This window comes from Odontomachus brunneus, unplaced genomic scaffold, assembly GCF_010583005.1.
Source record: "Odontomachus brunneus isolate Ranch 3 - 2012 unplaced genomic scaffold, Obru_v1 Obru_scaffold_013, whole genome shotgun sequence".
Taxonomy (NCBI): domain Eukaryota; kingdom Metazoa; phylum Arthropoda; class Insecta; order Hymenoptera; family Formicidae; genus Odontomachus; species Odontomachus brunneus.
The window spans coordinates 2574871-2590398 of NW_022639463.1; the positions used below are offsets into that span (position 1 = coordinate 2574871).

The 15528-nt window shown below is 36.1% G+C and overlaps 2 protein-coding genes across 4 annotated transcripts; one reads left to right on the plus strand and one right to left on the minus strand.

Annotated features, from left to right (window-relative positions):
* The first annotated feature begins 86 nt into the window (after nt 1–86).
* On the plus strand, nt 87–5860 carry LOC116841030 (cytochrome P450 4g15-like). The gene is made up of 9 exons (XM_032808527.1): nt 87–511; nt 1044–1257; nt 1328–1624; nt 2633–3038; nt 3206–3274; nt 4707–4875; nt 4998–5172; nt 5298–5546; nt 5634–5860. The coding sequence occupies exons 1-8, from the start codon at nt 382–384 to the stop codon at nt 5506–5508; spliced, it is 1671 nt and encodes a 556-aa protein (XP_032664418.1). The 5' UTR covers nt 87–381; the 3' UTR covers nt 5509–5546; nt 5634–5860.
* A 172-nt stretch (nt 5861–6032) lies between these two features.
* LOC116841029 (monocarboxylate transporter 9-like) lies at nt 6033–12328 on the minus strand. Of its 3 annotated transcripts, XM_032808524.1 has the most exons (11): nt 12172–12322; nt 11896–11995; nt 9867–10070; nt 9544–9670; nt 8686–8900; nt 8486–8576; nt 8138–8412; nt 7743–8020; nt 6899–7197; nt 6619–6813; nt 6033–6532 (listed from the first exon to the last, which is right to left on the minus strand). In XM_032808524.1, exons 3-11 carry the CDS (start codon nt 10056–10058, stop codon nt 6375–6377), a joined length of 1830 nt encoding a protein of 609 aa, XP_032664415.1. In that variant the 5' UTR covers nt 10059–10070; nt 11896–11995; nt 12172–12322; the 3' UTR covers nt 6033–6374. The 3 variants fall into 3 exon arrangements, with proteins under 3 accessions (XP_032664415.1, XP_032664414.1, XP_032664416.1); XM_032808523.1 differs by having other exon boundaries at nt 11896–12328; XM_032808525.1 differs by lacking the exon at nt 11896–11995 and having other exon boundaries at nt 12172–12324.
* Between the last annotated feature and the right edge of the window lie 3200 nt (nt 12329–15528).

Consider the following 15528-nt stretch of genomic DNA (forward strand, 5'->3'; position numbering starts at 1 on the left):
TTTCTATTTTTCCCTTGTCGCGAGCAGGCCACAAAAGTGATGGTCGAGTTTCCATATTAATATGCGACGTCACAAATCCGAGAAGTCACTCGTATAATTCAGGAAGGTCAAGTTAAAGTGCAATTTTTCCAGACCACAAACAATAGAAAACATGTTTATAAATTGGCAGCACGTAAAGTAGAGCAACGCAGTCCCCGTTGTATCGCGGGAGCTTGTGAGTTTCGAAAGCTAAATAGTGATAAATATCACGAAAGGATCTTTCGGATACTCTATAAAGTGGTGTCCTCACAATAATCTCGATATAATTTTTATACACGAAAACAGAGAAAGAGGGAAATAGATCCATCATATCCAAAGATACATCAACAATTGGATGCAAAAATGGATTCGATATTGACGTATTTGCCAAATATAGGTTACTCTTTTCTCGCTCTGCTCATCGTCACACTGATCGCCTTGTACTTCTACATCGAAACCAGACGTGAAGTTCGTCTTCTGCTGAAGTTACCAAGTACGTAAGAGACTCACAGAGTCCCAGGGCTCGACAAATACTGATATCTCCCATATAACATAAAACATTAAAGCTACATTGAACTTAAGCTTTTAATTATGTTGCTAAAGATGTGTTAGCGTTGTTATCATGACCTTAAAATGTACTTTCCGGGACTTCTAATAAACCTTAAAAACCCGAACATTAATGCAAGGTTTTCTTGGTCAATTAAAAGTTGCTTTGCAGTTAAATTAAGATTTTGATATTTATTAAAATGTAAATATTTTACAATCTTAAGCTAATGTTATAATTTTAGTTAATGTGCTATTCTCTCCGACAGAAATGAAGATTAGAGATTAGAAAGAAAATTTACAGCATTATATCACCATATAAAAAAACTTAATTTACTGAGATATTATAGAAACATTTCAATAATAATAACATTGACTTTGATGTCACATGGACCCTCTACCGATGCGTTTTGTGTCGCACACGATTTATAATCGATCGAAGTATTGAACTCGCCATTAATTTTCAATTTGCTTTCTTCCAGATCCACCACGTGTACCTATCTTAGGCCATGCTCTAATAAGTTTGAAAGTAGATCCCGAAACTGCTGTACGCAAAAGTTTTGACTTACACCAACAATATGGGACAGTCATATCGGCACACTTAGGACCAAGAGGTTTTGTCTTCCTAACAGATCCGCAAGACATCGAGATAATCTTGGGTAGCACCGTCCATCTCGACAAGTCCGTGGAGTATGGGTAAGGAATCAGTAATTTCAAAGTAGCCTTGTACGTCTAACCTAAAATCATCCTCATCGTTGCACTATAGACTCTTCAAACCCTGGCTTGGAGATGGCTTGCTGATCACTACCGGTGCCAAATGGCGTAAACATAGGAAGGCGATAGTTCCTACATTCCACATGAGCATCCTGAAGACATTTGTACCTTTATTTTACCAGAATAGCTTAGACCTCGTGAATCGACTTCGCGATAAGGTTGGTCAGGAGTTCGATTGCCATGATTACTTATCGGCGGTTACTGTTGACATCTTGACGGAAACTGCGATGGGAGTTAGTAGAAAGAGGAGGCAGAACACCAGTTATGAATATGCAATGGCCGTAATGAAGTAAGCGTTGTTGTTATTCTATTTCAAAATTACATAACATCCAAAAAATACAATCTTATTCTTTGCAGAATCTTTTTATATATGTAGCTCATATATAGCTTAACCCTTAGAGTCACAACGGGTCACCCAGAGATCCATTTACATTTATTCACATTTTATTATATTTTCATAGAGTTTAAATGATTTATTTAGCAAATTTGATATTTTTATATTTCTTAAACATCATTGGAATTATGAAAAATAAAGAATGCTTGCTTATTGCACGCGAGTGTCAAGTTTTATTCTAATCAAGATATTTTTCACATTTTTATCCGCTATATTGAATCCGTCATTTTGAATTTCAAAATTTTGAGTTCAGATTCGCAATCAGCGACCCCAAAACCCCCGAGTAATAAGGTTCAAGTGCATCGTTTGTAAGGAGAAATTTGTAACACAAAAGGTTAAAAGAAACTTTAGTTGCACAGCATAAATCCCTGTAATCCCATGTTCTAAACCAAACTTATCGAAAAAATACTTCTCTTCTAATAATATTAATCGATTAATCGAAACTAAACACTATGATAATTTTTTTTTTAATTCAAGAAGAATTGTTAATTTAAAGTTGAATACCTTTTATGCGCGAGAGATGCGTCAAGCAAGATCTGCAAATAATAGATGACATTTTTCTAACTTTAAGAATATTGTGCTTAAAACATGTTGCTCTTGGGTTTAGGAGAATTCTCTTTCTAGTATCATGCACAATCATATTCGCCAATCTTTTTTAATTAATTACCTATAATTTAATATTTCACGTAGTTATTCGCAAAACGGTAGAAGAACTTTTTGTTCAGTTTGACCTACCCACATGAAATAAGTATATATTATCTCGTGAAATATCCTATATAAGAGGATTCTGCTAATGATAATGTTTATATCTTTTTTTGAGTAAACATTTTATTGTTTCCCATATACGAAAAAGCTCCTCTTTCTCCCTCTTTCCCACACGAATACGTGTCTCAAATGCTGCAGACTGAGTGATATCGTACATCGACGACACTACGACATCACTATACGCCCGGACCAATTGTTCAAATTCACGAAACTCGCCAACGTGCAACAGAAGTTGCTCGATACCGTTCATTTGTTGACGGGGAACGTGATCAAGGAGAAATGGAAGGATATCGAAGAACAGGAAAAGAGAGGAACGCAGGACGATGACATCAAGTGTAAAAAATCGACCGCGACTAAAGACACGGAATATGTCAATTACACAAAACTGCATTACGTAAGAGATGATCTCGATGATATCGATGAGAACGACACGGGCGAGAAAAAGCGACTCGCCTTCTTAGAGATGTTGATGGATATGAAGAAAAACGGCGGACAGATGACCGACGAGGAGATATGGGAAGAAGTCAACACTATCATGTTTGAGGTTTGATCTAATTTTTGTTGCAAGTATTTTTTACGATTCACCGTGTCACTCTACTAAGTCTATGAAATTAAATTCCATGTATTGCTACGTTATATCGTCACATGCGTCATATCGCGTTAAAGCGATGACACGTCGAGAAGGGAGATAATTTAACGAAAATGTTACAGGGTCACGACACCACAGCAGCCGGCTCGAGTTTTGCACTCTGCGTGTTGGGATCTCTACCCGAAATCCAGGTAAATTTATTCAGAATTAAATGTCTATACCTGTATATTCTTGAATCCTCGAAAATCCTCGAGGCACGATAGACGTCCGCGAAATACGAGAAACGACATTGCTTTCCGTTTAACATAAAATTTCGTCTGTCTAGAATATATCACGGGCCAATAACATCATTACAAACTAATAATTTATTTCTTATTTGTCGCATTGTACTTACATTATAATGATATCAGCACACGTCTTTTACGTCTTTTACGTCCAGTAATGTTGTTTCGCTTTTGAACATTTTATTAAGACACGTTACTTTAATGTAAATAAAAAGGCGATCAAGTCTTTGCGATCTTGCACCTTCTTAACACCAAAGAACACCATCCTCGTTCGCGGAATGAATTTATTAGGCACCTCCAAGTATTCGTTTAAAGTGTTCTCGTTCCGATGGTTACGATAGTTTTCTCCTTTATGTGTTGCGAAAAATTGAATTCCGAAGTTGCTATGAATCTGAATGAAATTGCTGCATGAATCGCATGTTAACGCGCTCAATAATTCGCAAACGAGAAGACCGCGCAACAGCAAAATTTTTCTATCTTTATCTCCAGAGTATTTAATTATTTATAAGCTAATTAATTGTAGACTAATTGGTTGTAAACTAATCGGTCGTTTTATATATTCACTTCCGCAAGTTTTGCCCATGATGCCATGCAGGTTAGGATCTATTCTATGTTTGCCATCCTTTTCCATAGTATGACATGTGGCACACATTTGGATAAACAACTTCTTACCGTTCACTGCATTGCCCATTCCGCCCATTCCATTAAGAAATTGTTAATTTTTGTCGTACAGTTAAATTGTTGATTCAGTTACATACAATCAACCGCGATCTGTGATATTTGCTCTCGATTACTGAGTTGCGTCCTTGCTATCAATCGTGGTGATCGTTTGTCGATTGTCTTTTCTTTACCTTCTTTTCCGGCTTAATGATATTGCACTGGTGGTTTTCATTCTAGATAGTAAGACATTCCTTGTGCAGATAAATAAACAGCTAAAAATTCTTATTATTATTCTTATCTCTTCTTATCTATTTTTCAAATCACTTTTTAATGTCATAAAGATATTAAAGTAAGTCAACAATAAAAAATACCAAACTTATAGTTTTTACATTAGAATATGCTAAAATAAAATATGAAATATATCGGTATTCGCTTTTCTCATACATGCTTACGTCATCTTATCACTTTTATATTCAGATTTAAAACAACAATATACTTATATAAGAGAGAAAGAGAGACAGAAACTAGATTCCATTAAAACTTTAATTTTTACTTTGGTATTCAGATAGTATTCGTGGATTTGAATACTCCAATACCAAACTAATATTTATAATTTTGACTATTCAAGTATAAAAACACCCGGGTGGTTATAGTAACAGTATCAATTTGCACTGTGCAGGCACGTGTGCACGAAGAATTGGACTCGATTTTCGGCGACAGCGACAGACAGTGCACTTTCCATGATACAATGGAAATGAAGTATCTCGAGAGGGTTATTCTGGAGACTCTAAGGCTCTTCCCGCCGGTACCATTAATCGCTAGGAAGGTTAATGAAGACGTGAGGATAGGTCAGTCAATCCAATTAGATATGATTGCGTCACTAAGGAATGTTAATTATATCATTTTGCGTGTATTATACCTGTATTATAAATTGAATACAAAAAAAATCAAAAACCTCTTTCTTTTAAAGTTACTGGCAATTACGTCATTCCGAAGAACGTCACTGTAGTAATCGTACAATTTCTACTACACCGTTCGGAAAAATATTATCCGAATCCACTAGTTTTCAATCCGGACAATTTTCTACCAGAGAGGATGCAGCAAAGACATTACTACGCTTTTATTCCCTTCAGCGCTGGACCGAGGTAACAAAGAATGTTTTTTGTCATGAAAACTCTTCTCGTAATATCCTAGGACTCAATCCCTGCGTCACGAACATTCCGTGAAGGTATCATGAAGCCCGTTAGTAATAAACCGTGTTTTTTCACAGATCGTGCGTAGGACGAAAATACGCTATGCTGAAATTGAAGGTATTATTGTCGACAATATTGAGGAATTATCGCATTACTTCTGACGTGTCGTATAAAGACTTTGTCTTGCGAGCCGACATTATCCTGAAGAGAGGAGACGGATTTCCTATCAAGATCGAGCCGCGTAAACCCATGTGTCAGAGGGGGGTTACTATCCCCGCACAAGCATGAGATATAAACATGAAATAATTTAATCTGTAAGAATCTCGGTAAGAATTTTATTCTCTGTATAGTTCTCAATCATATATATCGAAGTATTTGTCTCTACTGACTTACTTTTCTATTTACCTTTCCAGAGCGCTTTTACACGATATACTTGAAGAAAGAGTATTTTGTTTAAAATAACAAATAATCGTCCTTTTTTTACAAAATTATTTATAATTTACTTGTACTTGTACATATATAACACATTATCCTATATTTGTGTCGGTTACGAATTCGATGTCGAATTTGTGTCAGTGGCCAATATTAAGGTAAAACCAAAGTACTTTATATATTGAGGCAAATAAAACGTAATGGTAAAGCACGAATTATTTATTCGTTCCGGCCATAATTTCGGTAGTATATCTCGTTTGCAGAAATCTACACGATGCTTTGTACATGTGCAAAATTGAAATGATCCCACTTCAACTTACCCTGAATAATCTTTTGGAATAAAAGAGATTCTCTTTCAGTGGAAAGAGTATTTCTTTTTTAATAAAGATTATTCATGGTACAGCACTAATTATTTATCTACTACTATAATATATTTCACTTAAAAAATCCACACTTGCTTCGTACATGTACAAAATGAAAAATGCAGCACCACAAGATACTTTTTTAGTACAAATGAAAAAGTCCTCAAACATTATATGAATCGGAGGTATTCGTTATGTATCGAGTATTACCACTCGAAATGAATAATTGCCGAAGATACAGTTCATTTTTATCATTGTCACTCCTTCACTCGTCTATTAAACAATTCGTGTGTCAACACATGTCACTATGATTTCACTATGAGTACACAACGTTTCATATCTAATCGTCTCTTTTTACCATTAAACAGTGGGTAAAGAATTCTTAGTGGTTGCACGTTGCCTCCGTCGTTTTTCCACGAGAACGAATTGAACAGCCCATGGTACAATAAAAACGCCGTTCATCACCAATAAAGAGATTTGGTACATTTTGTAACTGTTAGTCCAATCCTTGATGAATCCTGCAAAACGCGCCAGATTATACGTGTGTCTTTCCGATTATATTGCGTGTCAAATGTCCGTTAACATTTCTATTTTTTCGTCTTACCTACTAAAGCGCCGAATATCACTGTGACCAAACCAGCGATAACCGCGCTGATGCCATAAGCCGAGGCGAGCTTCTTTATACTAATGTCCTCGATAATGACCAGAGGCTGCGGAACTAGCAGCCATGGTCGCACAACTCCAATTATCGCAATCATAATAAGCGCGCCCGTCAACGTATGCTCGCACAGCAAGAATCCTGTAAAAATCGCGATTCACACTCGTCATCTCGAGAATCGAAGAAATTCAAAGGTGTGAAGTTCACTTGATCGCACATTACTTACCGATCCTCGCGAATTCCATGAGGATCATAGCTACGAAAAACATGTATTTTGATTGTACGTTAACTATCAGCGTAAAAACAGCCAATAAGACTTTCGAAATCAGCTCGGTTGTCCCGCTTAACGTGACAGTTCTTGCGCCGTCTGCCTTGGTGTATCCTGCGTCAGTCATCATGAGAGGGAGCAAAGAAGAAAAGGCATAGTCAGCGGTGCACACGAAACTGACGCCAAAGCACAAGTTTAAAAAGCAACAGTTCTTTACCAGCGACATGTCCACTAATTCGTTCAGAATAGTCTTGCACCTGCGACATTCGTGAAATAAATCGGGTCATTGTTATCCGTGTTATCGAACAGTGAATATAGAGTGATGAAATGCGACGCCAAACGAATATAAGGTGAACCAAAATAGAACTGAATTAGTGAGAGAATAACAAAAGGACATCAGATACTACCTGGATACCCAAATATTAGAGACACTCAAATACTAGCCGGGTACCCAGGTATCTGTGGATGCTGGATATTTTTATACTCGGATATCCAGATATTAGGATAATAGATATTGTCCAAGTGCCCAAAATTAACAAGATACTCTGTTATCAGGATATTAAATACTATTCAGGTACCTAAGTACTGGTCCAAGGTCCAAGTACAGAATATTTCTACACTCCAGGTATTAGGATGCCAATTACTATCTGAGTATTCAAGTGCCCAAATATTAGCTGAGTTCCCAAACACCTGCGTATTCGTGTATGAAAGTATCCGATTAATACTGACAGTATCAGTTTAATTATAATGCGATATTAAACGAACACTGTCATGAAACGTTTTGTTACAAGCGATAACTCACTCTGTTTGCACCTCCTCTTCCTGTTTTTCTTCGAACACGTCCTGTTTCTCATTCTTCGTTTTTTCTTGAAAATCCGTTTCCCACTGTCTCTTTTTGTTCTTCTTCTCCAGGTGACGTTGCCGCATGTCGCTCAATGCGCTGACGTCGCTCGCCAAATTGGCCAAACTGGACGTTGAAAGAGTCGATATACCTTTCGTTAAACTTTCTCGTATAGACCCTGACCTGCCGCGGATTTCGCCCTCGATCGTTGGATGCGACGCGACCCTATGCGCAGGAGTCTGATCACAAAGTCGACGAAAGTACGGTTTGAAGGATACAATCGTTCAAAGAAGTAAGAGTCGACACTCATATGGGAACAATCATACGGAGCGTCATTCCGCTGTACTTAACATTACCTTGAGATTCTCGATCAACAATGACATCTCTTTGCAATTCTCCTCCTTCAAGCTACGTAGACTGCTCCATCTAGCCTTGGAGGAGGCGTAGATCACGTCGATAGTCGATCGGCGTTTCGACAGTGCCAAATAATGCTCCCGATATTTCTCCTGTCTCGCACGCGCTCTCTCGGCAAGGACCTCCTTCGGCTTCCTGGCGTGCCATTCCACGGGATGCATCAATGTCATACCGACGACACTGTTCAAACTCAACGCTCCCATGATCGCAGCAGTACCTGGCACGAGTGACAAGCGGCAAGTGAACGTTACGACGAATCATTCGCGGCATTACCTTCACCAGAATCTTACCGCGAAAGCCGTACGACATCATCATTTTCTCGGTCAACATTGGATAAATGATACCGCCCAAAGCGATGACGACTTGCGACGCGCTCATTACCTAAAAAGACAAGATAAAGGAAAGGAGGAAGAGTGCTTCTTTCGGATAATTTAAAAGCTCGGATATATATGTGAACAAGATCGATTCGTCAAAGTCGCAAACGTCTTACTTTCGCTCGTTTCTTCACGAAGTACGCATTAAAAACCGTGTTGCAGATCGTAAGGATCAAACCTAGTCCAAAACCTTGCAGGAAGAAGAGGAAAGCCATTTCGTATATATTCCGAACGAACGCGAGGATGATGTCTGGTATCGCGAAAAAGAGCGCTCCCATAATTCCGACAGATCTCACAGAGTATCTTTTTAAAAACATATTAGTCATCATACCTAGAAGAAAAGGACAGTGAATTTGGGATGGATTTGACTTCGCGTGTCGATTTAGCTCGTAAAATACTTTGCCTTCCTTCTAATCTCATCAAACACTCTGAAAGAATTTAATCGAATACTTCCGATCATAATGGCATTTCATCAGATAAACCGATCAAAAAATTATAAACCGATATTTCTTATCGGACGTTTCTTGATCGAATATAAAAATTCATTGGCATTTTGATCGGAAATATCCATTTGTTAATTTTTTATCGGATAATTTCGAAGTATCTTAGACGCAAATGTTCGCTATATATAGCGTGTCCAAGATTCACGATCGTTCCTCGCATCTGCTATGTACGAGAACTTCAATGCCGTGAGTCGCAAGTTTGCAAGAAAAGCTTAATGCGCACGACGCCGGTGATAAAAATACGTGTCGAAGGACCGCGCTCTTATTTCAAAAGCTGTTTGATCTCCTTATCACTTGTGTCGATTGTAAACACAAATTTTCCTTTTCCAAGAGTAGCTAGTCTCGTGAAGAAGTAGAAGCTCATAGATAAAAGCGCGCCTCTCTCAAATGATGCGTTCGTAAAATTTACAACGATTATTTCGTTTAACAGCACATAGACACATCGATCGAACCGCGAGAAATATGGCTTACTAGAAATGGAGTATGTGATCATGAAGACGGAATTGAAGAGACTCGACGCCATACCAGCCATCCCCGATTCTTCCAGGAAGTCACCGAAAATTATGGCGAACGATGACGACGGGCCGATTGTAGTGATCTGCGGCAATGAAAACTCTTCGATTAAACACTCATGCATATGTAAAATCCATTTGTCTTTTATATTTGCAAAAGTTCCGAACGTTATTCTCTCTTTCTGTTCTTTTTCTTTTTTTTTATTTTCTTTTTATGTATGATTCTAATGACAATTGATTCACTCTAATTATATATTTAATGCCATTGATTATTATACTGACAATAATTAGTATCATCGCCAGTGCGATCATCCATCCCCAGCCACCGTCCGGCGCCAAATCCTCCAAGGTGATCTTATCCTCTTCGCTTGTTACTTCGTCTATCTTTATGCACGCACTCTTCTTCTCGACGATTTTCTCGGTCGTATCAGTCAATCTGTCCATCGTCGTACCGCTGAATTTCGTCACCCCCATGTCTCCTTTCAACTTTGAAAATGTCAAAAAAAGGCATGAATAAAACGAAAAGTGATTCTCGTGTGGAAAAACTGAAGTAAGTGCGAGCTGTCGACCAAGGCAGGCAGGCACACACACGTTCTTGCGTAATGTTTTTTCCGTAACTAATTCGCAGCCTGCTAGAACATATGTGACTGTCGGTCATGATTGATTCTCGATAGGCTTATTTAGGAAATATACATGTAAAATCTATTTATAGAACACGAGCCGATTAAGGCCGGCTGCAAGACATCCGTGTTAAATTTTCAATATTTGGCAATGTAAATGTAAAAATGCGCCAAAATTTCCGCGGTTTATAACCCATACAGCATAAATGTTCAAAAGACATCTTAAAGGCGTCTGAAGAATATCCTACTTATATAAATATCTTTAAGATATCTTTCTGAGACGTATTTTAGACATTTGTGCTGTTTGAGAACGTACATGACAAATCGATACGGAGAAAACTATTATTGTTGCTACATCCGCATTCCCTACGCTTAGAAAAAGTGTATGTTAATTCGGATTAAATAGAGATATTGCATTAAAAATTGTCATCTATATATTTCTCACAGTGAAATAAATATTTGTCCTACAAATAAATTTTTTAGTAATTTTTTCTCAATGCAGTGTTTTCTACAACTTCCGCGTTAAGTCGAAATTTGTTCTATAATGTTTCCCCGCTTATCACCGTTAACGATACTCATGCACAGAGAGAAAAGAGATTGACTGAATTAACGTAACAATAAATGAACCAAACGCGTTTTGAAAACAGTATTTCTGGCTTTTATGAATCAAATTCGATTCTGAAAAGCAAAATTTCTTTCAGCCAAAACGTATTTGACTCATTGTCACGTTAATTCAACTATACTTTCTTCTCCGTGTGCAATAATGATTTATATTAGCGTTATGCCTCAGCCAGAAAATAAACCTGGACTTCCCGCTTACGCGGGATTAATTGCCTTACTAATTTGGTAATTTGATTAATTGTCTTACTAATTTGGTTACTGAGATGATTCGAGAGTATTTCTCGCAACACAAACGCTTATGAACTTACTACAAAAGTAAACAAACGCCGTTCTCCAGCCAGTATTTAACAAAAACCTTCGATATGTATAAACCACTCGTCTTTAATTTCTAATTTTTGTATGTGTTTCTTCGGACGTTTCGAATTATCACATTACATTAAATTTCTACTATGTCTTTGTGCATTGAGAAAGATCCAAATTAGCACCGAAACGCCTGTGACATTTTAATATTTTATTATATCTAACTTTGTGTACACTAAGACAATTTATATTTGTCAACATGTGCATTTCGACCTCGCGTTGGACTCTTATAGGTCTTAAAAGTTTTATTTGATTATATTGTATTGCGCCTTATCTATAGTTTATTTTGAAATCTCTTTAGAGATGCGTAGATAAAAGAGCGACAATTTAACGAACGGCAATCGTAAATTTGTGAGATCCGACGCGCTTTTTTTCACGGGAAGAGAGCAAGCGAGAATCAGAGCACACATATCGCGAGCGATACGCGTGATAACGACGTATTAAAACAAGGAATGTTTTATAAATTTGTCAGTTATCAGTGATATGGGATTAACAAACGAGGAACCGGAAGCAAGTAACTTGTATATTTGCAAACCGACCGACGAACCAACAAAAACACGTTAAATTCGCAACGCTCTTCTTTACTAGAGCACAAATAAAGAAAGAAATAAAATCAATTATTATTTTACTAATAAATTATCTTTCGAAGAGAGAGATTCCAACGTTTCTAAAATACCTTTAGTATAACAATTTAACAGTTTTCAGCTTACAGTTATCGATTTGTCGTGAATGTCACAGATATGTTCTCGATTAACCGCCTCTCTGCTACTCGTTTCTTCCTGCAAATTTCTCAGGCGATATCAAACACAACTGGAAAATAGGTCTTCAGATAGACATATGTTTGCACAAGTCTGTCTTCACATTCTCAGAACTTCCACCTCGCAACGTTTAACAGATCACTCAGAACCGAACGGTGCTCGATATATAAGCGATTACTAATTACCGTTATTAATATGGAACTCTTGGATTAAAATATAAGAACTCACTTAACAAAATTTATCACGCTAGACAAGTAAGCGGAATGTCAACAATTTCGATTCACTTCTACAGCAGCCGAAGATAGACAGCATTCGACTAACGAAGACAAGCCAGAAACGATTTCGAAGGCCCTCTTATCTATGAAAAAAATGCCACCGTACTAAGTATACTTGTCGTTAAACCGTAATGAAATATAACAGTCGCTACAGAATCTTAAATCGCGCGGTGCGGGGGTGACAGGGAGAGCGCAAACGAGATATCGCAAATCTGATGCGCAAAGTGCACCGACTGTCGCTGAATGCAATTATTAACAATAGCGTTATCTCTGACATTTAATTAGTAGAAAGCGGCGAAAACGACAACGCAATATACATCGATTTGCAACTGTGATCTGTGTAGCAATATTAATTTACGGTTTGCCATTGTATTCCACACACATGTGTGGCGTAAATATAAAAATAAAAATTACTTACACTTCCTTTAATCATTGTCTAAAAAAACTTTTCTTAGAGACAGCGAAATCTTATCACAGTATTAGAACATCTCTTTTGGAATAAAAAAATACAAAAAGCTTAATTGTTGGTTGTATAAAAGTTTTTTTTAAAGCGTTAGTGAATAATGTCCGCGTTTCTACACGGAGAGAATTTTGCAGGAAAAATTATTATAGAATCTTATAGACCAGCAACAGATTAACATTCTGCAATTAATACTATTCTTTCATTTCATATATTTATATTTTAAATTACTATTTATATATTTGTGATTTTTTTACATTTTTTAGCTATTTATATGAGAGTGCTACTTAAATATTGAACTCTAAAATGTGCTATTAAAAAATTTGCTATCTTTCTAGCGAAATTTACTATGCAGCCAGACAGATCTTATTGATAGTCTATTTTCTTGCACTATTAGAAACATATAAAATTGAAAAGCATTTATACGCAAAAGAAAATTATAATATTCTCTCCGTGTGTAACAATGTGCGTATAGCAATGTCGATTAAACTTTAGTCTGAATTTAAGTCTTCATCTGAATAGATTTTAATCGACGTTAGTAGAAACAGGCATAAAGAAAGCCAATAATTATGTAGTTTACCCTCTTTTTCATTGATTTAACGTAACATATATAAACTTTCATGTAAATTAATTTGGAATCCAGCTATTTTATACAATGTAACGTAGAAGAAATGGAATAAGATGAAACTAGACGGAAAAAATGTATTGCGATGAGATAATTCCTTAAAGTTCTCCTGTGCAACGCTTTCCCCGCGCGACTATATGCACGCGCGTTTTGCGGTTGCACCGATGAAGGCCAATAATTATATAGTTTACTCTCTATTTCATTGATTTAACGTAACGTATATAAATTACCATGAAGATCAATCTGGAATCCAGCTGGCTGTGTTACACAATGTAACATAGAAGAAACGGAACAAGATGAAACTAGACGGAAAAAATGTATTGCAATAAGATAACTCCTTAAAGTTCATCTGTGCAACGCTTTCCCCGCGCGACTACATACACGCGTGTTTTACGATTGCATCGATGAAGGCGTTTTATCGTGTCGACAGACATCGATAAGCCAACGTGATTATTTAATCTGCACACGTTCAGCAGATACGTCGTTGTGACAATAAATTATCACATATAATGGCTAAGATGATTTACCGGATTTACTTGAAAATTCGGGCTCGATTTTGAGAAAGTAAAACTTAATAATTAATATAATTATAAGATTCAATAATAATTATACTAGTGATTGTAATAATTAAATAAAATTTATAATAATTGTAGAAATTGATTGTATCGCATTCAATGAAAATAAATTATTTATTAGCACGTTCCGTGACGAGAAATTATAATTTTACATGACTTGTTTATGGTGGCTTACACATTATATTGAACGTATTAATTAAGCTATAAATATATTTATTTTACAAACAAATATATAGATATTATCAGTATTGTTGTCCATATCACATAGATAACTTGACCTTATTTATGAAGTATCGAACTTATTGATATAATGCCGATGTATATATGTATGATTGACCAAGTTTCGCACACGCCAATGCAATTACTTTATATACAAATGATATCTCTTTCTCTCTCTTTTGTGTTTTATCATGTTTTATTAATATTATGCGACCCGTCGAATAACATTTTCGTAATATCTCGGATAAGTTTATCATCTGCCGAGACGTTATTGCAGACAAAGGCCAGTCTACATGACCAGAATGATTCGCGAGTGACACCGCAATGGACACGCGCGTCAACAATTATTCGCCAATTAAGCCGAGAGCTATCAGCCGCTCAAGCTGGCTGAGCAGCAAAAACGTTTATATCGTGGACCAGGAAAGAAGCAAAAACTAAGAAACTCACAAAGCGGCGATGCAGATATATGAAATAGTATCGAGCGAGTCGTCGTGGCAATAAATTCAAGTTTTCAAGGTGGGACTGTTGGGAATGACCACAGGAAAATACACGAGGTAAGATTGTGTGTAATTTATTTCCGTTGCTGTGTCCGTATATCGCATGCAAATCGCAATGTCGCGTATAAATTAACCGTATACGAAGTATGTATTGTAGTGAAAATAATATGAAATGTATTGAAAATAATATTAATACTATATTAATTTTATAATGTTTTTCTTATAACGCTGGACTATTCTGACATTGTTATTACAAAAACAATAAATTTGACAATCTATCTGATGGTATATACGGATATAAACATTATAAAAATATTATAAAAAAATGTTCAAGTAATTACTGTAATTTTATAGTGAAAAGTCAAACGTGCATAACATTTTTAAGTAGATTTAGTAGCTTTGGTTATAATTCTGTATGGTTTAAAATTATAAATATATTTTGTTGTAATTTTTACTATCATATTTTCTTCATGTATACATATAAGAACTCTAGCTTGTTAACTTTTGGCGTATCGTATCAAAAGACCAATAATAATGGAAAATATACAAATACATATTACACTCAAATATAGATTGTTTATCTACACAGAGAAAAATAATTTGCTGGCTCAGCAAATTTTCTGCTAATCTAGCAAAATTTTTTCGTTATTATATGGGCAGAAAAAAGATTTGCTAAGAGTACTAATCACTATTTGCTGGATATAATTTTCTGAATCTACAAATTATTTTACTGTAAGAACCATGATGGATTTATATAAGCAGTTGCAGTTTGCTCCGATAGGAAATAAATTTGCTAAGGATACATTATTTTGTATCGATAGCAAATTAACGTGACAAATACACTCAACAAATTTTTTCTATCCTGGTAACGAAACTACTTCTGCTCTAATAACGAATAATTTGTAAAATTAATTACGTCAACTAAATTTTTTTG

Coding starts and splice junctions, on each gene's coding strand:
- LOC116841030 (XM_032808527.1), top strand. CDS start 382: ATGGATTCGATATTGACGTATTTGCCAAATATAGGTTACTCTTTTCTC. Junction 1,625..2,632: donor TATGCAATGGCCGTAATGAA/GTAAGCGTTGTT, acceptor CAAATGCTGCAG/ACTGAGTGATATCGTACATC. Junction 3,275..4,706: donor GATCTCTACCCGAAATCCAG/GTAAATTTATTC, acceptor TGCACTGTGCAG/GCACGTGTGCACGAAGAATT.
- LOC116841029 (XM_032808523.1), bottom strand. CDS start 10,058: ATGGGGGTGACGAAATTCAGCGGTACGACGATGGACAGATTGACTGAT. Junction 8,901..9,543: donor GATCACATACTCCATTTCTA/GTAAGCCATATT, acceptor CTTTTCTTCTAG/GTATGATGACTAATATGTTT. Junction 8,021..8,137: donor TGTTGATCGAGAATCTCAAG/GTAATGTTAAGT, acceptor CTTTGTGATCAG/ACTCCTGCGCATAGGGTCGC.